Here is a 25,424-nt window from a genome sequence, read left to right as displayed (position 1 = left end):
AACCTGACTGGCATAAATATAATTTACAAACTAGAAATATCCCTCCCTTTCCACTAAATCAAAACAATGATGTCACAAATGGTTTCTTTTCCAGTTTTGTAATCAGTGCTGCAGATAAATACATCCCCAAAACTTCTTCAACTCCTAATATATCCACCGTTCCATGGTGGTCTAACAATTTATCTCCCTTAAATCAAACCAAAATTGTCTGTCGGGTGCCGAGGGACGTATCCCGACAAAAAAGTTTTTTAAAATATTTGAATAGACTAAAGGGATGCTGAGATTAAACACCTGTTGTTTTGTTTAATAAAGGTCCTTTTAATATAAACAAAAATTCTTTCGTCAAATTGCAAGATAAAAGTTTTATATATTATGTGCAATTTCATAAATACAACAAAAAATAAATCATGGTTCAGCTTTTACCAGTTTTGACATATTATCATATAAATCACGATAAGTGCAAAATTTCAACCTCCGATCAACTTTGACAATAGAAATGGTCGAAAAACTCAATTGTAAAAAAAACTCTTACATTTCTAGTAATATTCAATCATTTACCTTCATTTTGCAACAAACTGGAAGTCTCAGCACAATATTTCGATTTATGGTGAAAAAAAACTTTTTATAACTGGCAACATCTCAAAATTCTTTTCGTCAAATGTCGTAATGTTTGCACCGTTTTATATTAGTCATTACATAAAGTTTTATATGTGAAAATGTGCAAATTTCATGTAGAATACAACAGAAAATAACTCATGGTTGTAGCTTTTATCAAAATATTTTCATATAAATCATGATAACTGCCAAAATTTCAACCTTAGGTCAAACATGGTAAAAAACGCAATTATAAGCTAAAACTCTTACATTCTAGTAATATTCAATCATGTACCTTCATTTTGCAACAAACTGGAAGTCTCTAGCACAATATTTCGATTTATGGTGAATTTGAAAAAAAAAAACTTTTTCCTTAAACATCAAAATTTGAATCATGTTGTCGTAATGTTTGCATCGTTTATTAGTCAAAAAATAATTTCATGTAGAATACAATAGAAAATAGCTCATGGTTGTAGCTTTATCAGTTTTGAAATACTTCAGAATAACTGCCAAAATTTCAACCTTCGGTCAACTTTAACGCTACCAAAATGGTAAAAAATGCATTTAGAAACTGAACATTCTAGAAATATTCAATCATTTACCTTCATTTTGCAATAAATTGAAGTCTCTAGCACAATATTTCAATTTATGGTGAATTTTTGAAAAAAACATTTTCATACACATAACTAAAATTCTTTCGACATTTGTCATAATGTTTGCACCGTTTTATATTAGTCGTTAATAAACTTTTATATATGAAAATATTAATTTCATGTACAATACAACAGAAAATAACTCAATTGTAGCTTTTATCAGTTTTGAAATATTTTCATATAAATCAAAAAGAAAAATTCTACTTTCATCAAAACTTGTTTCGACCAAAATGGTCGAGATTAAAACACTTACAGTGTATAATATTCAATCAATTAGCTTCATTTTTCAACAAACAGAAAGTCTCTAGCACAATATTTCGATTTATATGGTTTTTTGAAAAAAAAAAAACATTTTTTTACGTCCAAAATTCATGCATCATTTTGTGATAATATTTTCTCTGTGTTGCTTTGATCACAATTTGTTATATAGCAATACAAAGAAAAAAATAACCCGTTAGCTTTAACCGTTTTGCTCACAGCGGATTTGTATAAAATTATATACGAAAAATTTTTTTTGAAATATATTTCAATATTTATATATGATAATGATATTTTTTTCATTTCTGATGGTCGATACTAAACTTCAGGCAATGACAAAAAAGGAGCCAAAAATGAACTCTTAATCTTAAAAACTGCGTCTGTGATTTTTGAAAAAAAATTTTTCAGCTTGGCGCTAACTCCAACGCCGCTGGCATGGAGACGTTTTTTTGTAAATAGAGGCTCAATTAATTTTGCCTAAAAATCATGTCAACCATCAGCTCCGTATCATGATATGGTTTCTTTTGAAATGATCCAGAATTTAGTTACACTAGCTAAAGAATTCTTATTAAAATTATATAATAACATATGGCTGATGCATGTCTTCCCAACTAAGGGAGACATGCAATAATTTGTACACCAGGAAAAAACTGCAAAATTATAGGCCAATGTAAAACAAGTTGGAAACTGTTGGAGAAAATGGTTTGTTTGAGATTAACAAATGTCATAATGAAAAACTCAATTTTGTCACCTACCCAATCGGGATCAATAGCTGGCAGATCTACACAAGACCCATTAACTCAATTAAAAGATCATATTAAAAAAGGCTTTGAAAAGAAAAAGCTGACAGTGGCTATTTTCTTTGATATAGAAAAAGCATATGATACCACATGGAGATAAAATATTATGCAAAAACTCCACAAATTCGATATTCGAGGTCACCTTCCAATATTTATCAACAATTTTTTAACAAATCAAACATTTCAAGTACGCATAGAAAATACATATTCAAATTCCTACATACAAGAGGAGGGTATCCCTCAAGGCAGTGTTTTGAGCTGCATCTTATTTGCCCTGGCAATAGATGATATTACTGTGAACCTGCCTGAGGGTGTACAAAATAGTTTGTATGTGGATGATTTTGTAATATATTATTCAAGTTATTCTCTGAGACATGCTCAAAGAATACTTAATATAGCAACAAATAATATAACCACTTGGACTAACTCAGTAGGTTTCAAGTTGTCGATAAATAAAACAAATGGCATTGTCTTCTACAAAGACAAAAGATGGTTGAAACAACAAACCATTAAGTTATATCTTTATAATGAAGAGATAAACATGTGCAATAGTGTTAAATATTTGGGTATAATTTTTGATCAACATTTAAATTGGAAAGATCATATCAAATATATCAAAGCCAAAGGATCTAAAGCCCTTACATTATTAAAGAAAATCTCACACACCAAATGGGGTGCAGGACGAGATACAATGTTAATGTTGTACAATGCAACAGTACTATCAATTATAAATTATAGCTGTCCAATTTATTCAACTGCCTCAGAAGCAACTCTAAAATCTCTAGATGCTTTACATCACAAAGGAGTGCATATATGTACAGGAGCCTTCTGCTCATCTCCAACTGTATCCTAGCAGAAGCAGGCCAGCTGCCTCTAAAATATTACAGAGATCTAATTACTTTAAGAGGCTTATCCCTTCAAGCAGGCACATCTGTATCAAATAAATTTTTCAATAATCAAAATGCAAATAATAACCCAAATCAAAACTCATTTACTAAAAAAACTAATCATCTACTGAATTTACATAACATGGTACCCAAATTTACCCAAGATATAAATCAGATCACACCATGGACACTAAAAAGGGCAAAAATATGCACACATTTACCATATCTTTCAAAAAAATATAAGTTCAATACTGAAATGTATCATCAACATGCCATGGAATACATAAGATTGAAGGGTAATCCCTTCATAATCTATACAGATGGATCCAAAAATGAAGCTGGAGTGGGCTCATCAGCCTATTCAAAGGATGAAACTATCCAAATGGGCCTTCCTCTAATTACATCAGTATTTACAGCTGAATTAGCAGCCATACAATTGGCTCCCCACATTATATAGATATATAAAAAAAGGAATTCCTTCAGCACTCATATTGAGCGACTCAAGAAGTGCAATTGAAGCAATAGGATCATTTAAATCAAATAATCACCTTGTCCAAAATATCCAACAGGAAATTCATCAATTAATTACAAATGGCCTTCAAGTTCATATTTGTTGGATCCCAGCCCATGTAGGCATTGAGGGTAATGAGAAAGCAGATAAAACTGCTAAATTGGCTTGTACAATCCCCCAACTACTATGAAAGCTCCCATATCAGACTGGCTAGCATCAGTTAAACCTTTCATTTACAGGGATTGGCAAAATGATTGGACAAATATACCCCCACAAAACAAACTAAAACAAATTAAGAACGAAGTTAAAAAGTGGCATTCTTCTACCCAAAAACAAAGAATTAATGAAGTAATTTTAACAAGACTCAGAATGGGACATTCCAGACTCACACAAGGTCATCTGATGTCAACTCCGCACACAAATCCAATAACTTATGAAAGAGGTAACATCCCAATAACAAACATATCTTGATTGACTGTCCCAGATGGCAACATGAAAGAAATACTTATTTACAAAATAAATCAAAAAAGGATATTCTAGCTGAAGGTAATAACTTTTCAATTAATATGATCATTCTCTTCTTAAACAAAACTAAATTAATAAATAAAATATAATTCCCCCCCTTTTTTTCTTCCTTTTTTCCCTTTCCCTCTCGATTTTTTTTATTTTTTCCCCTTTTCTATTATTTATTTATTTATTTAATTACTAATTTAATTTTTTTATGAATTCCCCCCCCCCCTTTTTTCCCAGCCCGAGAAGAACCCTAAAAGAGTTCAGAGGTCTGGTTACACAAATCATTTATAACTAACTAATCTATCAAATACATTATATTTTTTGTCATATTACTATTTTACATACAATACATTTCTAAATAACTATGGGAACTATGTGGAATTCTCTTAGCTGCAAAATATCTAGAAAATATTTAACTGAATATAATGTGGCTATAATATGCAGTCTTTATTACTTAATACTGTTACTTATTAGAAGCTGTACCCCCAAAAGCATCGGTGAAGTTGAGGTGCTACTGTATACATATCTTTCCACATACAGCCACCACCATACTTGTGAACATTCATGTTGTGAAAATTCAAAGATATGAGCAGACAGGGTCGCAAGTTAAAATTGTGTTTGGAGCACTTCCCATTTGCCACCCAAGTTCAAATTTTGCTCCGATTGCCTATTCTGCCTAGTACAAATTTTTGCTGCACAAAGAAGAACCTGTTCCTTTAACCCTTTCCCTCATTGTCCCGAGTATTCTCATGATTAACTACCATATATTTTCTTGCAATCACATGAATACTTGTTCTTACTTGTAAAGTATTCCTACTTATTGCTATCTTCCTGATTCAACACATTCTTTGATGAATTCCAGTTTCTACATTTCCTCTCCCCATAGGAAATGTTTAGTATGCACTTTTGTCAACAGATGGTGGTGTGCATTGTTTACTTTAAGAACTTCCAAGGTCAGATGCTGCTCTAGTGAAATTCTCTCCAAGTTCATAACTTTCAAGGCATGGAAAAAATACTAAATTTTGAATGTTGAATGAATCTAAATTTCATTTTCTTCTTTTTACCTAACATCCAAAGTAATTCTTTATAATACTGCATGATTAAAAATGCAGTACAGTAAACCCCCTGTATTCGCGGATTTCTCTATATAACATATATACACATCAGTCTTGGAAAATTCGCCCATTTGTGGTATTTTTCACTAAGGAATATTCACTAATTACTGTATTTTCATATAATTTTCATGACTAAATGCACTTTTTGTGATAAAACTATTAAAATACTCAGGCACCCATGTAGTTCTCAAGTTACAATAACTCAATTTTGCAGTGGGGTAAGCATTTAATACCAATGCAACAATATTTATAAAATATTTTTAAATTTCGTGGGGACACTGGCAGCAGCATACAATCAGGCAGCAAGAGAGACCAAATTACAATAGACCAACTTTTTTTCTCCATCTCTTTATCCCATCTTCTAGTTACAAAAGTAAAAGAGAATGATAAAAGTACTGTTAGTAACGTTATACTCTTGCATAAATGCACACAGCCATAAACAACCGAATGAGAAACTACTGTTTTGCTTATAACCGAATCAGATAATAACAGCCGTTTTGCTTGTATTTCAACCATCGTACGGTAGTAAACAATTATCGTAGTTATGTTACAAATGATGTTAAGTAGAACAGGACTGATATATTTTTACAATATACCCTTATTCGGTGTGGATAGAAGATCAGCAAGGAAATATGCTGCTAAAAATTTAAGCTGCAAGTTGTAGCTGAAACTGAGAAAACAATGTTCAAGCTGCAACATGGATGAAACACGACCATAATTAAAATTGGAGAAAGTATTTTAATCAAAACTACTGGGCATGAAAGAATACATATTACTGCTGTTTTCACGCCAATAAAAGATAAAATACGTGAAGCTTGCATTATGATGAAATCACGTGAAAATAGCGAACGGAACATTGATTTTTTTACACAAAACAAAATGAAAAGATAGCTAAATTAATTTCACAACGAGACACATTTAAGTTATATTTCGGCTTAAAAACACTTCGTATAACGAGAAATAACCTTTCCCAATATAAATAATTTAGAAGTATCTAGAGATTCATTTGTGCTAAATAGAAGCGAGAAAAGTGCTCTGAACTGAGTTAAATATAGTGAAATAAACTTACCGCATAATTGATTTCCAAACCAAAACACTGATTGCTATGATCGCAATTTATAATACAAAAGCAATATAAGAATATATACAATATTAATGGATATAGTGAAGTAAAGCATAACATTTTAAAAGATCCATGGAAAAGATGCATATTTGTTATGCTGATTTTTGTTTAATATATTAATATATATATGAATATAGTGTACAGTATAATGTAGGCTAGGCTACCGTGTATGTATACGATATACCACAGTGTAGGCTAAGGTAATCCGCATTTGTTATTCAATTTCTCTTTGTACTGAATTATCATAAGTCAATCTGCATGAACCTCCAGAATTAGCTGATATTAATAATTACTATACCGTTTATATATAGAGATACTTTATAGTATATGCTAGGCTACCATATATGAATACATGGTAGTGAATACCCTAGTGTAGGCTAGGCTATATTCGAGATACGTTTTCTCCAGCAAACAATGGGTTTTTATGAACCTAACCTTATTGTAAGTAGGATAATACCTGTATAAGCATTTTTATTTTTTTTTGTGACTGAACTATCAAAATAGGCAGTTCTAAGTGCTTTTAGAAGGGTTTTAAGTATTCGTGGATTTTAGCTATTAGTAGGGGGGGGTTGGTACACATCCCCTGCGAATAAGGTGGTTTACTGTATTCTGACATTACCTACAATTTCTTCTCAAGGTGAGAACCTTCTACTAAATTCTCTTATGTCAATTCAATTTTATTTGCAACTTACTCAAATCCCAGTCTCATTGACACCTTTTCTCAATACAGGTCAGGGGAAGAAGAAAATCTCCATGATCTACGAATACAGTCTCCTGGATCAGTCTAGTACTCACAAAGGCTTACTCCAATGTTTTAAATACTGATTTGAGACAGTCAAAAGTGAAATCTTGATGCTATCCTTTGAACCCAAACAAGATGACAACTACTTTTACTAAATTCTATTTGAGAAATGTAGCTCTTAGACACGTGGATCCATTATTATTATTACCAATTTCACAACAGGTCATGTTACTGGTGGGGAGGGAATATTTATTTTAATCTTCATGCACCTCATTGTAACTTTCATGACATCTTGTCTCTCAGGCACTTTCCTGAGGGGTGGCTGCCCAGGGAACCTTCCTTTACATCTTACGCTGATGTAAGTGCTGAGTAACATTTAAGCAAACTACCAGATACATGGTGATATTTAGCATGTAAAAATCCTTCATGGTTGAAGTTCCTAGAGGTTGATTTCTGATCTCAATGCACTGTATCTCCTATCCTGCACAAATCCTGTGATTGATGGCCCTGTCTTGGAAATCATAGCAACTTTGTTGTCCCTCCTATATTGGTATTCAGGCAAATATAATTAACAAGGTTGTGATAAAACATGGTATATTTGGGGTTGTAGCTACTATACCAATTTTCATTGAACAGCACAAGAAAAATTCATATTTCCCAACAGCCAGAGACTCTGGCAGTAATGTTATTACCGTGGTAGCAGAAAACTAACTGAGGCATAGAAAAGGAATCATTCATCTCATTACCTACTGGAAGGAAGGAAACAAAATTTTTTCTCAACTGCCAAGATAGACAAGATAGGCTGATAAACCAGGTACAATGCCTTCCTTTTATTTTTTATTAACTGACAAGCAAGACAGCACTTGAAACTTATATGAATGTTAGGTAAGATTCACAGAAATAATAACACCTAATTTTCTGCTTAAAACTTTCATCAACCTGATGAAGACTAGTGACAGATTCCTATTTCTTTTATAAAACACTATTCTTGCTTATTCCTGTGGAAATTCTTCCATGGAAATACAAAACAACTTTAACTTTGTAAGGGATTTGACAAAATCTGTAAAAAAAAAAAGACTATTGCATAGTATATTCTCAAGAGCTCATAGCAGATAAAACTATAGGAATGTTCTGTAACTGAAAAATATGAAAAAAAAAATTCTTCAGTCCAATTCCCACAGTTGGAATTAGACTGGACTTGATGAATTTCAATATCACAATAACCATAAAAATTCACCAAAATGAATGCTAAATCAAAAAGTCAATATTGGACATATGTAATAGATACTAATTTCAAAGTAAGAAGAGTACTCAGAGCCTCAAGATTATGCTGGCATGATACTTGAAGGAAACCCCTTACCTGGCTCCAATCATTGGCATCACATCATTTATGCTCTTGATGCGTTGTGCAGTAAGAAGACACACCACCAGCATTGACAAATCCCTAGAGTATGATCTATTGACAAGTTCAAGAGCAGACTGTATATTATCTCTTTGTACTGCCAAAATTGAGTTGCAAGCTAAAGCAAGCATCAACCTTCCCAGGCTTACCAAATCCTCTTGCTGGAAAATAAGAGAGAGAGTTTTACAACTCTGCAATATAACCTCCAATTACCTTAATAATTAAAATGTACATAGTAATTTTGATTGACAATGTCAACCTCTCTGCTGTGTTATATGTCCCATTTTACGGCCAGAATACAAACAGAGAATTCCTAATTTATAACTAGTTTTGCTTCACAAATACAAACCTCTTAACTTATTTACACTCGATGTCTGAAAAGCTGGTTTAAACAAGTTCCTAATGTAAAAGATTCTTCTGTAGCTTATCATTCATAATGAATGTATATCTTTATTCCCACGCGTTGTTTAAAGCCAGCTCACTCTGTTGCTGTTGCTTTGAAAGATATTTTAAAGTGATTTTGTATGCACTATTCCAGTAGACTCTATATGAAATTTACCATAAATTAATACTGAAAGTAAACAACATTTATGTATTAACGCGACAGGTCACCAGGGTGGAGCTTTGGTTTGTTTACATCCGCTCATGCCACAAGCTGCCAATGTAACTTAGGCAATTTTTCTCAAGTTTGTGGTAACTGACATAATTCAGCTTATTTTTAATATTTTATCAATTTACTGTAATAATTAGGCTTTTTTCAATGTTTTATTATTAGCAACAGTTTTTGTGCCTACCCATTACAGTACATACTGATACCTAGCCTAGCCTATGGCGCTTGGTCAACCATCGGTAATACGGCTCCACTAGACGTAGGCCAGTTTTTTGATACGGTATAATGTACAGTATACTGAATTATTATACTGATCTATCATCACTGCAATATGTATAAAAAAAACAATCATCCCGACATTTTTAATTGTTTAACCAATGTAAACATAACTCAGTCCTCTCTCTCCTTAATGAAATATGAATTATTGTATCAAGAAATATGAATTACTGTATCATTAACATAAAAATATGAAACTAAAACTCCAAGAATTTCACAAAGTTATCGAATGAGCACATGCATATACTGTACATGTACATGTTACCATCTTTTTACATGCTTTGACATAAGCTCCAAGACGACATGCTATTGGCTGGAAGGGTTGAAAGTAGCCAACCACACAGCAAGGTAGGCTCCATGATGACATGCTATTGGCTGGAAGGGTTGGATATAGCCAATAGCTCCGATGCTTTGTGTACTACTGTCACTAGGGTGTGAGTTGCATTTCTCTCTCTCTCTCTCTCTGTGTTCATGAAATATGAATTATTGTACCATAAACATAAAAATATGACACTAAAACTAAAACTGCATGAGAGAAAATGACTTTGCCTGAATATAAGGGGAACGTGATTAGTTTTCACACATATTGGCCATATATTTTTAAGGGTGATGTTATAAAGTGACTTTGAAATGATATTAAGTGTTTTAGGATGATAGTTTAAGGGATATTTGGTGTTTGAACTATTAAAATAGGCGGTTATAATAATTTTTTGAGGTGGGTCTCAAGTATTCGCAGGTGGTTGTGGTCCCTATTCACCACGAATACCGGGGGTGCACTCTATTATGCAAGATTTGCACTTTTTTTTTACTGGGGTTAACTGTACACATACACACACACACACACACTGTGGTTTATCTTAAAAGCCAGACCACAGAAACAGTTTAGAATGGCACTACAAACATGAATGGATACCTTTAATGATGAACATAAGATACAATTTTAAGTGAGGAAAATAAGAAAAAATTTAATATTTTCCATCTAGAATCTCATTTTAAACAGTAAAAGGTACATGTGCAGAAATGACACATTTATTAATTAATTTGCATTTTTCATAGCTAACAAACCTGCAGTCTTAACTTATGGATAATTCTAGTGCCAGCTGGAAACCGGTAAAAATAACAAACAAGGTATTGGTGGCAACGAGATAGGGCGATAGGCCTAGGCGGCAACCGTCGAGTTCCTTCAAGGATGTATCGAAAGAAATGACGTCTCAGTTTCTTCCATCCCAGTTGACTTGATTGAGGGGTGGGTAGAGGTGGGCCATATGAGTTAAGACCGCAGGTTTGTTAGCTATGAAAAATACAAACTGATTCATAAATTTGTCATTTGTTCATATGAAGAACAAACCTGGGTCTTAAGTTATGGATAGACTCACTTTTGGACGGAGGAAAGAAAGTCTGAAACCGACTGGAGGTTCAGCACACCTGGTAACTCTTCCTGGCTTATAGAAGCCAATGGAAGGGAACCAAAGCCTCTGACATAATAAATAAGTGATTATTCATCAATCAGACTTCTGGGAATCCATACAATATGATGAGACAGTGTGGGAGGGGGAGGAAGTTAAAGAACTATATCTGTAGATAACAAACCTTTGTGGCCACCAATAGTATACTATCAATCCTCTCTCCCCTTGCTAGAGAGAGGAAGGACTTGCTTTTGCGAAAGTTTTATATTAGTGTATGAATAAGCAAAAGTTAACAAAAAGGCTGCAGTCTCATATGTATCAGACCTGATCCAGCACATGATGGAATGATTTCTTCACCCCCCTGGGTAAAGAAGAAAAGAAAGGAAGCTGAAAGAGACCAGCCATCTCATTCATTCTCACTTTCATACCATCATCTTGGGTAAGATACACTCATACCATCATCTTGGGTAAGATACAAACTGTCCTGCTATGGGTACTGGATGAATTAGACAACCTGTTGAGCAGCCACAACAAGACCCAAGGAAAAAGTGTCCAAGGACCTGTGGCATCATCCCGCAGATAGAGGGAAGTGAAAAGGTGGTCTGATGAAGCCATGTGTCAGCCTTCAAAATTCTTTGAAAAGACAAGTTCTTTTTAAATGCCAAAGAAGGGTGCTAGCCCCCTAACATCATGAGCTCTTGCCTGCACTGTGTTAGGATTGGAGTATGAAGCAGTTAATCTGAATGGCATGCAATTGGAATTAAAAATTTTACTTGGCCATTGCAAAAGGGCTAACAGTGTGTAATACAGCCATATACAGGTATGAAAACTAACCTAAACTTTAGAGGGTTTAAGTTAACATAGATATTTAATTAAATGTACTACAACTGCACACTTGTAATCAAGTTAACATGTAATATGGAAACTATATGAGGAACTACAGAACTGTCCCTCACTTAAAAACAATTAATACTAACTAGCTTCTATTACCAACTTGCTTTATATCACTACAGTGCCGCCATTAGGCAGGATCCTCGAACAGTTCAAGTGTTCCATAGCAAATTGCTCGGTTCACTTTTTACCAGTGGGTACGGCCCATACCACCTGCCAAGAGCATAGTCCTTGTAAAAACCAAGGAAAATTTGCTTGGTTGCCAAACGTGGGCGAGATTTGTAGTATGCTCCTGGCAGCAAGTTTTAAGGATGAAACAGCTCCTTTTAAGCTGTCTCAATGGGTCCTAGGGTTCAGTATGGGTGAGGAAGGGGGAGATTACATCTTTCTGGCAGAACTCCGGCAGCAGACATTTAACCCTTTCTCTGAACAATATCAATGTTTGGGCCAAAACCCAGTAACATCAGTCCCCAATACCTCCCAGGTTAACCCCGTGGAGGAAGTAGAGGAATCTTTACATGGAGCTGACATTCTTATTAAAAAATATGAAGTGGACATTGCCATTGAAATGACCCTGCTGAACCCAGAAGGCTCAGGGACACAAATTTCAGCTAGCCATGGGAGAACCCTTCCAGAAGGAATTCTATTCCCCATGCAGCTATCGTTGCTGAATGCAGGCAGTTACAATTCAGTTGCGGAAGCTCAAGCTAGATTGTGCAAACTCCCCCAAAAGGGATACAGTTTGCAGCAAGCTCCCTCAAAAGGGATACACAGTTTGCGGCATTTGATCAGTTCCGTAAGGAAATTGAGTACCATCAAAGATGTCCCTGCTGCAAAACAGCAATATATACGGGACGTGAAGCATGATTCTGAAATGGAAAGTAAGTCACTCATGTACACCCCAAAGTGTAAAAGTACTACATCCTGTGACCAAAAATGCTGCCCAAACAAGTCCTGATGTTAGAATTCCAACTGGAAACAACAAAAGGGTCAGTTCGGAATACAGAATTTCAGATCAAAACATAATAGGGGCTCCAATACTATGATAATCCTTGGTGAGACACCTCAATGTGCCCTTTCTCTCCCGATGGCAAGCATGTAATTAATGAGAGAAAAATTATATTATGATCGAAGTTGTACGTGTAGAATTTACAAACAGCAGCATTCCCTAATACAGAGTGGCACCTGGTACCATCTTCACCAGACATGGAGAAACCACTAACAGATATAGTTTTCTTACCTGTGCCTATAGCATTTAAAGCTATGGAAATTGCCCTTTAGCAGGTCAGTGAAAAATGGATTTCTACTTCCAAGTAGCCCCAGCCTTCTGTCCCTTCACTTTCAAAAATATTAATCATGTTATGACAGATTTTTAGAATTTGTAGTGACTAAAAACAAGAGACAATGGCAGAATTAAAATCATCTGCCACGGTCATCCCAGTTTCGGAAAATTCCACCAAGGAATGGGCAATGCCGCAACTCCATTTTGAAAGCAAAAAGCTCCCTTTAGATATAACTACTTAGCAGTTTGGGACCCCTATGAGAAGACTCTCAGAGGGGACAGCCTCATCAGAATTTTATTCTAGGCTCCAACTCCTTAGTATTATAACCTCTACCAACTTGCTGGAAGTTGCCACCTAAAGGCTTCCAGATCCCAGGATAATTTTTGCTGTTAAGGCCAAAAGTCTTATGAGAACCCGATGGGAAGAACTCTGCGACCTCCTAGAATGTCGCATAAAGTGCAAATGGAAGCATTGGAGAGCTCCGTCAAATCACTCTCTAATGTCACTGCATTATTACATTCTAACCCCCTTCTGTAAGGACCTGTTTGAGGAGGCTGTTGTGGCTCAACTCAACGAGCATGCCCACCAACAGAATTGTACAGTGTACGCTCTTCTGGGGAAAGGGGAATTCAGGAGGCAAAGAACCCAATTTTTCCATTTACCCAACCCCAAAAAAGGTTTACTTTGATAAAAAATCATATAAGCCTCCAGTAACCCCCAAAAGTTTTCCTCAAAAAACAGGTAGGTGGCCAGAAGGGACAATTCCCTACAAAGAGATAACAACAGCAGCAAGGACATCCTTTTTCACAAGGTCCAAAAACCATCTTCTAGGGGGAAAAAAGGAAAAACAACACCTGGAATGTCTATCAAAGGCAAAGGCAGAGGAGGAGGCAGATACCAAGAGGAATTACATTGGTTGGGGGTCAGCTTTGACAACATCACAGACAATGGAAGTTTTCCCTGTGGGGGGACAAGCACATTGTTTGCCAAGTTTCGAATAATTGCTGTTGCCTAAGTATATTGAATCATTCCAAAAGGGACTTAGACGGTTTCTGTATATCTGAAAGATGCACCTGGCACACCCTATAGCGGTTCCTTTCCGCCCCTTCCTAAGGTTCCGGATAGGAAAAGATACATACAGATTCAGTCATGCCCTTTGGGCTAACATTGCCTAAAGAATATTTTACAAAATTAGCAACAGTATTCATTCAAGAACTCAAACAAAAAGATCTGGGGGCCCACAAGAAAAGAGTGCTGGAAAAACCTAAGAGCAATGGTCAACAGACTACAGTGCAGTCAAAAGGTTTTCTAATAAATTTGAAAACATCCTGCCTCACGCCCAGCAGACACTTTCAGTGGCTGGGACTGTGTTTGGATACTCTTCATGGCCTGTTGTCTCTCCCCATCATACCCAAAACAGATTAAGGCAAGTCCCTAAAAGGTTCCTTGCAAGCCCAGAGTTTCCAGATGGCGATCAGAACATATGATGGGCCCGCTGCAGTTCGCATCAGTAATAGATCCAATACTTAGATTGCAGCTAAAAATGTAAACAAATTCTGGCTATCGCATGCAAGAAAAAAGATGCAAGACTGACCTCATCAAAGGATTAAAAGAGTTGGGGAGATACTTCGGCCTTAGATCCGGAAGGAATCTCTGGCGAAACAGGTCACCCTGAATCCTACATCTGTACAAGTGACAATACACACAGATGCCTCGCTGACAGGTTGGGAGGACATTGGGAGGATCGTTAGGTGGCAGGGAGGTGATCAGCTACTCAGGAATTTTTATATCAATTTCCTGGAGCTGATGGCTGTCTTTTTGTCTCTCAAAAAAACTCAAACCTCCAGAAGAGAGAGAGAGAACATAACTACAATATCCTACATCAAGAGGCTGGGATCATGTTTACCTCCTCTCAACATGGTAATGCTAGCCATCCTCCAGATAGCGCAAACCAAGGAAGTGACACGTGTCTGCAATTCACATCACAGGGGGTCTCATTGTAATATCAGACTCTCTATCAAGGAAAATGACAGCCTCAACAGAGTGGATGTTGGACAATCACTCTTGTCAAACAATAGCCAGCATGCTTCCACAACCGGAAGTGGACCTGTTTGCCAGGTACTAGAATCACAAATTCTTAATATATGTCTTCGAACCTGGACAGTCAAGCAACCGCAAGAGATGCCTTCCTAAAGACTGGAACAAGGGGAGGACAATATCTTTTTCCTCCATTGTCCCAGATTTCGAAGGTTTTAAGCAAACTTCTAACTTTCAAAGGAACAGTTTACTTAACAGCCCCAAACTGGCCAAACAGGCATTGGTTCCTATTACTTCAACAACGGATGAAAAGATCAGTTCCATTATTGTCAGCTGTTCTATCCCAGACAGTAGGAGGGAAAGTCATTTACGCATCCTCCTTTCTGAGTCGAGACCTTCACGTACAGTTTTAAAAATATCTATCATGAAAATTACTCACCCAACATTGCTAGGTACCTAGGCAAAAATTATGGGCATCATCTGTCTGGCAATACCAGTCCGTATGAGAGATATGGTTAGCTTATATCCATATTGAGAGCCCAGTTGAGATTTCTATAGAAACACTTTTTATTTTTCTTATACATCCTTTTGAAGACAAATGCCTTGCAGTTACAACAGTCATGGTATACAAGGCTGCATTAACGGAACCCTTGCTTTATGGATTCGGGGTTGACTCCAGTACGGTATAGAAGTTATCACTTCCCTTCTGTAGTCTTTTCCTCTACTAAGGCCCACTCCCGAAAGGCTTCCAATTACTTGGTCCCTGAACAACGTGCTTAGACTTCTATTAACCCCTCAATTTAGCGGACCCAATACAACCACAACGCACATGCTACAAAAGGCGGTCTTCTTGATTGCATCAGCATCATGAACTCGTATTAGTGAACTGGGCTCTCATAGATGGGGACGATGCAACTGGCCTATCATTCCTGGCCAAGAATAAGGATCCTTAAAAAAGGAAATCTATTCTTTCAAGAAAACTAAATTTAGCAGACAAGTCATTATGCCTGTTCAAGCACTTAGGGTTTACCTAGAAGTCATGGCAAACATCCCAGAAGGTCTTATTTTCCTACACCCTAGCACAAACTAACCACTCTGCCCACAAGGGCTGAGAATGATTGTAGTGTTCCTCATTAAAAAGGCAAATCCACACTCCTTTCCTAGGTCACATGTTAGGAAAGCAAGTACGTCATTAGCCTTCTTCAGAAATGTCTCTTTCAAAGAAGTCTCCAAATGTATAGGGTGATCATCAGTTAAATTACTGCCACGTGCTCGGACAAGTTCGATTACACTGTGTACCAGTAGGCGGCATGGTTAGTCTTAACCCCTAGGTGCTATGGCAGAAAACCAGGGGTCTTATTGACGGTGAGTATGCTAACTTGCTGGGAGAGGGGCGACAGTTCTGCAACCAAACCCAGCATGCTTAGGTAAGCCAGTGTAGAACTACATCCTAAAACGTAAGTTCGTGTATAGTTTCTTGTTCCTTGGTACCAAAACCTGAAGGGTATTTGGAACAAAGAATGGGACTTGAAATCTGTGGCTTGACCTCGGACCAGAAATGTTATTTCCTTTGGGGTGTTGGGATTAAAAAGTGAGAGCTTAAGCCTTTTCATCACCTGTCAGTTTCTTTGTAAAGCTCCTCGAGGATGAAACAAGCGACTACGCTATCAAAAAGCAGGTTTTGACGTAAAAAAAACCTATTTTTGGTAGTTGCTGTTGAGTCCTCAAAACCCTCCCACTTCCCTGACGAAAAGGCATGGGATTTCGGAAAGGGATCATCGTGCATTGACCAACAGAGAGTAATGGCCCCTTGGTTTTTTAACGGCCTGGTTGTAAACAAGAGGGTGGATGCGCATGCTCAGTAGTCACTTCTCTTTCTTGCAGGTTCTTTTGATGTTGGAAAAACTGGGTTCAGCTTTGCTGAACATAAGTGAAAGTGCCCTCTTATCTTTATCTCCATTACAGTATATACTCCATCACATTATAATGTTAGTCATTACGACACAACACCTGGCCAAAAAGACCAACTAGAAGAGAATTCTTTGATATTAGTTTGGTCACCATGGTGCTCTGGTAGACCATGGAAGGTAACTCCTTGAGGACTCAACAGCGACTACCAAAAAAAGGTTTTTCCTACATCAAAACCTGTTTTCTGTAGCGATGGGATTGTATTTTACTTTTATACAACATAACCATTAATAGGGATTGTATTTTACTTTTATACAACATAACCATTAATAAAGAAAGCAATAATTAGATTTAGCACAAATAAATACTGTATAAAGTAACTTTGCTTTATCTTTCAGTAACCTTTCAGAAACTTTAATGGAAATGTAATTACTGTAGTAATAACATTTAGGATAACACAATATTCATTTTTCATTAAAAATTCATTATCATTTTGGTAGTAAATACTGTTTGTTAACAACTGAGTCATATGAACGATAATTATCGTACATTATCGTATTGTTGATAAGGGATGTTTGTGATTGGTGATGAAACGTAAACGTAATAAAACCATTTTTACCTTATATATTATTGGCATATCTTCATAATGAATAGCCTATTCAAGGAATAATTCTATATCAATGAAATCAACTGTTACCTAAGTAAGCCCAGCCGAGAAAATGTAAACATCGAGTTATGGAAAAAAAAAGATTAAGTGTACCTTAGTTTAACCAGACCACTGAGCTGATTAACAGCTCTCCTAGGGCTGGCTCTAAGGATTAGACTTATTTATGTGGCTAAGAACCAACTGGTTACATAGCAACAGGACCTACAGCTTATTGTGAAATCCGAATAGCACAAAAAACAATGAACCAAACTGAAAGAATAAATCAATTTGAAAAGAAGTGGAAGATAAAGGCAAATAAATCTAAATTCTAACTAGTATCAGTGTCTGCTTACAAACCTGCACAAATAATGTTAGACCAACAACTGATGAATTTTACTAAAAGCACAAGAATACTAGGAATGCAATTCGGACAAAGAGGAATACCAAGACACGTGAGAGAAAGGCTAAGAATAGCAAGAACACAAAATACAAAGCTAAAACGGTTTAGGAATATGAATACAAATATCAAAATCCATTTCTACAAAAGCCTTATCAGACCAATAATGGAATATCCACCAATACCCACGTGTTTAGCATCGACTTCCAATATAAGTGCATTACAAAAATTCCAAAATAAGATACTAAGGTGTGCAGTGAGAAACAGTCAAGAAGATGACGATCTGAATATAGAACAAATACACAAAAAATACAAAGTAGAACCAATTAATCAAAGATTATACAGACTGGCAACCAACATATGAAACAAACTAGATCAATACAACAGTGAATTAACAGAAGAATCCGTAGCAGAAGAGAGAAACCACCCAAACAACACAGACCACAGATGGTGGAGAAGAGTATCTTCATATATTCATCGTGATGAACCTCAACCATTAAATTATTAAGAAATGCCTTGTGAAAAAGTAATATTTAGAATTTACTATGTAGGTATCATGCAAAATCATTATGATAATTAACATCAAGGTTAAAATGGGGAAACTGGAAATTATTTTTTATTTTATTTTATCTTTTAAATATGATTATACTAATAAGAAATAAAATTCAAAATATTCAATATGTACAATTCACCATGTTGTTATAATGTAAAATTATTATTGTATTATATGTTATTAGAAAAATTGTACCCTTACCTAAATAAAATTGTGGATAAACCACACTTGACATTACTCTTACTAATATTTCACTTTCTAAACTATTCCCTACCATGGTTAGCTAGCTAACTGCCCTCACTCTTCTTTCACCCATCTTACCTATCAGCAAAAAAAAAAAAAAAAAAACACAGTATGACAAGAAATGAATTTCTATCAACAGAAATAAATTCCTCTAATTCTTCATGGGCTGCGCACAGCAACCTTTATCTTTCGGTAACCTTCCAGAAATTGTAATGGTAGTATAATTGCAGTAGTACAGTAGTAACATTTAGGGTAACATATCTATTTTTATTAAAAATTCATTATCATTTTGGTAGTAAATAACCATTTAGAACAATTCCGTCATATGAATGATAATTATGTAAGATAATTATCAAACATTATTGGATTGTTAGGGGTTATTTGTGATTGGCGATGAAATGTAAACAAAACAATGTTTCCCTTTTAGGCGACGTGTAGGAAAAATATGATACAGAATTGGCTTTGTTATTTTGTTTATTTTCAGTTTCTATTAATGACATCTTTACACGACCAACATTCCGTAAGATACATGTTGTTGCAAAAGCTAGGCTAAACACAGATGGTTTTGTGTTTAGCAGTCATCTTATACTACTGATATGAGATAAAATCATGAAAATTTGCCATAATTTTTTTTACCTCGTCACCTTATACAGTACACAGAAATATACGTTAAGTTCTAATTCGCATCACTGCTGAGGTTAGTGCATGAATAAACGTAAACAACACCAGCCACTACCCTTGGCCAGTTTTGTTCATGAAATTTGATGTCCATTGAGTCTGGGTCCATTAAAGCGAGGTTTTACTGTACAGGCAGCCGCCACTTACCAGCGGCATTGGTTAACAGTGATCTGGTTCTAAGGCGCTTGTCTAGCGACATCGTTAACTGGATTTTCAGCGCCAATCTCTGGTTAGAGGCGCTGATCTCTGCTTAGAAGCGGGGCCGATCTCCAGTTAGCGGCGCTGATATCCAGTTAACAGTGTCATTAAGTGGGTTATTACAGTAAACACCCCCCCCATATTCCTGGGGATGTGTTCCAGAACCCCCCTTGAATAGTTAAAATCCACGAATACTTAGAAGCCCACCACTCTAAAAATGATTATAACTGCCTATCTTGAAAGTTCAAACACTAAATGTATACTTAAAATATCAGCCTACACCAAATATACCTTATTACCCTGTTACTGTATTAATCTTTGATATTATATTATTAATATCATTTCAAAGTCATCTTAATCATTAGTACCCTTAAAAATATATACATACATACTTCTAACCCTTCCAGCCAAATCAGAGAGAGAGAGGTGACAACCCTAGAAAAAGTACTGTGGAACAAACTGCGCCCCAGAACAACTGCTTTCAGTGATCCACACAGAAAATTTACCTTTTCAATTTCAATAACTACTTAGCTGATGTGATTGGGAGCCATTCACATATAATAAGTCTATTTACGATTGATGGGTTTGTAAAAAAAATCAGGTAACTTTTTTCAATTACAGACCAAATGCAGGTTTTGCTTTTGTTTGTTAACACTATCAATTCACTGTTCCAAATGTAGCTTCAAGTCCTTAGTATCCAGTTTTAAAAATCTCACACTGCAAGCAGATCATTTTAGAATTGCCAATTCTAGGACTGGACAATAGGTGGTAGGAATTCTTCTCTCAGATATCCATAAGAATTGTTCAGAAGTGTAACATTTCTTTGAGTGTTTAAGATTTAAAGATTCTTTGTAAAAAAGTTCATTTTTATTTGACTTAAAAACATGTTAAAGCAAGAAGCTTCACTTTCATTGAATTTATTGACTTATTCTCAAATTTTTTGTGTTTTCCAGGTTTTCCCTTCAACAGTGTGCGTGTGTGTGTCTGTTTTCATTAAAGTTATTGAGTCCAGTATTGTGTCTGTAATTTCATAACTTTCTTTTACAGCTTGAGAATGAAAACAGTATCACTCCATGGATCAGGGAGTAAGCCAAGCATCTACATAGGGCTCTTTCTTTGAAGTGTTTTGCTTCAAGTACTTGGATGCATTCTACACAATTTTGGGCTGTTTATGATTAATGGGTCCATAATAATCACAAAATGCTGGAAATCCCAAACAGAACGTATGAATACAATGCAAAAATGGACCTGAATGAGTTCTGTCAATGAGACATCAGAATAAAGAGACAAAAATGCAAAAGTACCCTCAAAGAGAATGAGAGTATATCCATTTTCAATGGGGACACTAAGGAAAATGAAGGTGGATAACTTTATGGTTGGGGGAATTGGCTAAACAAGTGCACTGAATCCTACTTTGAAATGCCTTGTTTCAAGAGGCCTGATGCATCCAGAACAATAAAAAGGCTCTTTAGGATTAATGGGTTTGTAATAAACACCTGAATTTGTAGTTAAAATTCTGTTTGTTAATCTTATATTTAGTTCAATGTTCAACATTCCCTATGTTGTTTGCAAGCAACCAACTCTCTCAAAATGCTTTTCATAGCTCTACAATGATAAAATGCTTACATGTCAACTTCTGGAGGTATGTGAACCTCATCAGGTAAAAAGGAATCTTTATTTTAAAAAATTAGTTTATTTCTACACAGAAGAACAACAGACCATGTTTTCCCACTGACCTGGTACTGTGGCATATTGGCGAGAGGATTTGCTACATTTGGATCAAAGTTCAACACATCAATTATGCCACAACAATTTACTCTAATTCTTGTTTTTCCATCAGTTAAAATTATCTTTGATGGATCTAATGTGCGACATGCTAATCCCTGAGTATGGATGGCGCGAAGAGCTCCAGTTAACTGGATAATATATGTCCACAATATGGTCTCAGGTATCAATGCTGCAAAGAAAAAATTCACATTACTTTTACAGTTTTCACATATCAAATGATTGAACTTCAAGGTTCACTAACAGTCCTAAGGCAGAAAACACAAGTTTCCAGTTTTTAGGCCACTAAATAACTTGAAGGCATCTGGATCCAAAGCTTTTACTGATTGCAGCACCTGTTTCCCTTGGTGAAGGTGACTGCAATGTCATTCTGCTCTTTTGGCAAGAATCTCAAAACACCTAACATATCACTGGCCTTTTTCAATCATAATTATTTTTATGTCAGCTCTCCCTTTACAGGGGTTTTATACAGAGTTCTCTTCATTCTTTTCTTTGTCCCCTCCCTCCATTACTTCCTGAGTTTTCCTTCAGGTCTACGTCCTGACACTTCCTTACCTACTAATTTCTTGACTATGGTTCCCAATCCCTTGTGATATGTCCAATTCATCTCATCTTTGAAACAACAGTCTTTTTTCCACCCCCTTGATATCAAATCTCCCTAATTCCTTAATCACAACACAAACTTCCCACCATGTTCTGGTCATGAATCTAGACATTTTTTTGGTTGCACTTTTTCAAAACCTCTGCCAACCTGTTTACCTTGTCAGGGCCTATGTTTCTACAGCAGAGTTATACAAGCCTTGTGCACCCATCATATGCCCTTCAACTTTCTACTACTGAAACACTTACATTTACCAGTACTCTAGCCATCTCTCTACACTTCATCCTGCGCAGCTACTTCCATTCTTACTGTTTTCTCAATTCCTACTTCATGGTCCAAGGTACCCAAGGTAAAATAAATATCTCAACTCTCTTAAGACCTGCCCATCTATCAAAACAGTTCTCAACTCCCTTTTCTTTCCAACTTGCTCTTGTAATGCATTTAAACATAAAGATCCCTTTGCTCCATGTACATTTTGTGACCTTGAGTAAATCTGGTGAGGCCCTTTGTTACATTTGACACAAAGTAGGTACTTCACCACCACTACACCTTTCCACAACTGCTACATGTGCACTTTGCTGATTTTGCTTCCTTTCCACTTTCCATGAAGAGAGGAATACAGACAAAAAGCCTGAAAGTTAAAGCAAGAAAAAGAAAGCTTTGTTTTACTTTAATTTTTAGGTTTTTAGCCTCTATTCCACTTTCCATCATTAGTGTTTTTATGTCAGCTTTTGCCATTAAAGGGTTGGATGCAAAATGAGTACACTTCATTTTACTGTCCTGTGCTCTTGCTGTGTCAACTCCCAACACGACTATATCTTCAACTCTCTTCTTTCTCCATGATTGCCGGGGTCTCTGTCCTGCTACTTCCATTTTTACTATTTTTCTAACCTATCGTTCCTCAAACCATCTTAATCTCTGAAATCTGTCTTTTCTCCAGTCTCTTGATACCACATCTCACACCAATTACTCCTCATTAAAATTGCATACAATCTTCCAACGATGAATCTCATCATTCTATAATGTTTCAAAATCTCCACCTTCCTTGTTAATGCTTGTTTTTCATTGCATAAAGTAGCATAGGCCTTATGTAACATCATAAGTCTTCGCTTTCTCCACTTATGGAATAATGATAATTTTCATGATAAAATTAATTATTTAGATACTTACCTCCTGTTCAAGTTAGTTTTATCTTTGTGCTGTTTGGTGTGGTTGGCATTTAAATAAAAAAATCAAAATACGTTTGGCTAACCCGCTCAGACAGTCACTGCAGTCATCTGTTTCCCTCCAGATGGCACTGGAATGTTTACATTCTCGTCACATTTCTTCATGACCACCCACTAAGATGTGGGGAGGCTGGGTGGGTTCCCACTTTAACAGTAGGTAAGTATCCAAATAATTAATTTTATCATGAAAATTATCATTATAGTATTTGGGATGACTCTTACCTACTGTTAAAGTTAGCTGACTACCACATTGAATAAGGATGGTGGGTTAGTGCAGCCAGAGAAATAGTGCTCAGCCAAGCAAACTAAAAGCTTTTTTTTTAAGGGTAGAAAAAGCTTCTCAACATTCCTGCCTGATGTGTGGCCCTTACTGGTAAGTACAGTGCGTCACCGACTTACAGCAGATTCGATTTTACGGTGCCTTTTTAGCACCATTAACGGTGTTTTGCAGTGCTGTAATTTCATGTTACATCCAGTTATGGTGCTGTAAGAGCTGTTGACGGTGCTAATGGCAAGAATAGGCACCAAGTTATTGGCGCTTTTGGTGCTGTAACTTGATGCAGCATCAAGTTACGGCGCTGTAAGTGCAGTTAAACCGCCGATAACGATGAAAAACCAACTTAAGGAGGAAATCAACTTATGGCGAGGCGCTGGAACGGATCCCTCGCTGTAAGTCGGAGACACACTATACTGTTGCCAGACGTTTGAACCACAACAGGTGTACAATCCTCGTAGCGAGACTTGTCAGAGGATCCTTACAGGGGAAAAATGACTCTATCCCATAGAGTACTAGTGACTCCAGTGCTTCAGTCGAAAGCCTATAACTGACAGTCCAAAACTAAAGACAACTAGCACCATCATACAAGAAGGTACACTCTATACACCTATGTGCTCCTTCATGTTCCCAAAATTCAATAGTGGGATTTCTAACAACTAACGATAAGATAGAAAGCAAGGTTACTATCATATTTGCTTCAGGAGAAAGTGTCCCGCTGCAATGACAGGACTAAAGGCTTTACACTTTATGCTAAAATTGAACATTTGCAAATACTGAGGCAAAAACAGAATATATCTCCCCTGAGCTGCAAGAAAACTTCTCTAGAAAAAGTACCTTCTGTAGAAAAAGGTTTAAAAGGAAATAAAGACATGTTTACAGTACAGAGGCCATGAGGATTACTTCAAAAAATGGTAAACACTCAGGAATCAATTCTTTGTGCATTAACTTTAGCCATCTTGGACATAGGAGTGTTTAGCCTTCTAACACCACAGATAAATTCTTAACTTCTCCTCTTACAGGTTATGTCTGACATAAAGACAGCCACCTCTTGATTGGAAGATGAAAATTCCAGCACATAAGATTGAAACCTCTTCAAACTTAAATCGTGAGCAATATTCAAGTCAGCATGATGCAGAACTGAAAGCACTGTAAAGTGGTATCCTTGATAGCTGTGACAGAAAACTGCTTTGTGTACCTGAGATACTGGTGGAGCTCAAATCAGGATACCTAGTGCAATAGGTGCTGGATACCACTCAGGACAAGCACCAAGATCAAAAAACTAACCACTGTTATTGATACACAAGTCTAACAGTTGATGGCCTTCTAGATTTAAGGACTGCTTCCTTGGCCATTCTAGAAATGCCACAGTTCATAGCAGACAATTGACAACCTCCACACTGAGACGTGGTTTGATGGAATCTTCTCGAATAAGAATGTCTGAACGACAAGGAGCATCTACCATTAGGAAAGAAAGATGGGGGAACCATTCCCTTTGGGGCCACAAATGTGCCAACAAAATCATCCTTGTGATCTGCTAAGTTCACAAATCATTGAGTATTTCCTCAAAACAGCAAACAGAGGAAAAGCATAAAGGCCTAGATTCTACCATTCTTGAAGGAATGCATCAACTGCCCATGCCTAAGGATCCTGGCATGGAGGGCAGTAAATTACTAGTGTAGTGTCTTAGGCAGTCGGGAACAGGTGGGTGTTTATGTCTCTCTAAAGGTTCCACAACTGGCAAATCTGAGGGTGAGGATACTATCTGCCTGGAGACCTTGCCCTTTTCTGCTAAGTTGGTCTTCAAACAAAGT

The 25,424-nt window shown here is 36.3% G+C and overlaps 1 protein-coding gene across 3 annotated transcripts in view; it reads right to left on the bottom strand.

Moving 5' to 3' along the window:
- Positions 1-25,424, bottom strand: part of PAN3 (Poly(A) specific ribonuclease subunit PAN3) — a 165,722-nt gene that overhangs the window by 19,823 nt on the left and 120,475 nt on the right. For all 3 annotated transcript variants that reach the window (XM_067108789.1, XM_067108791.1, XM_067108790.1), the window contains 2 exons: positions 21,461-21,681; positions 8,557-8,759 (listed from right to left, as the gene is read on the bottom strand). In XM_067108789.1, the coding sequence (XP_066964890.1) occupies positions 8,557-8,759; positions 21,461-21,681 (424 nt within the window). The remainder of the gene's footprint in view (positions 1-8,556; positions 8,760-21,460; positions 21,682-25,424) is intronic.

This window comes from Macrobrachium rosenbergii, chromosome 9 (assembly GCF_040412425.1).
Source record: "Macrobrachium rosenbergii isolate ZJJX-2024 chromosome 9, ASM4041242v1, whole genome shotgun sequence".
Lineage (NCBI taxonomy): Eukaryota > Metazoa > Arthropoda > Malacostraca > Decapoda > Palaemonidae > Macrobrachium > Macrobrachium rosenbergii.
The sequence above is the reverse complement of the archived record's forward strand: the minus strand, read 5'-3'. Positions and strand labels throughout refer to the sequence as shown.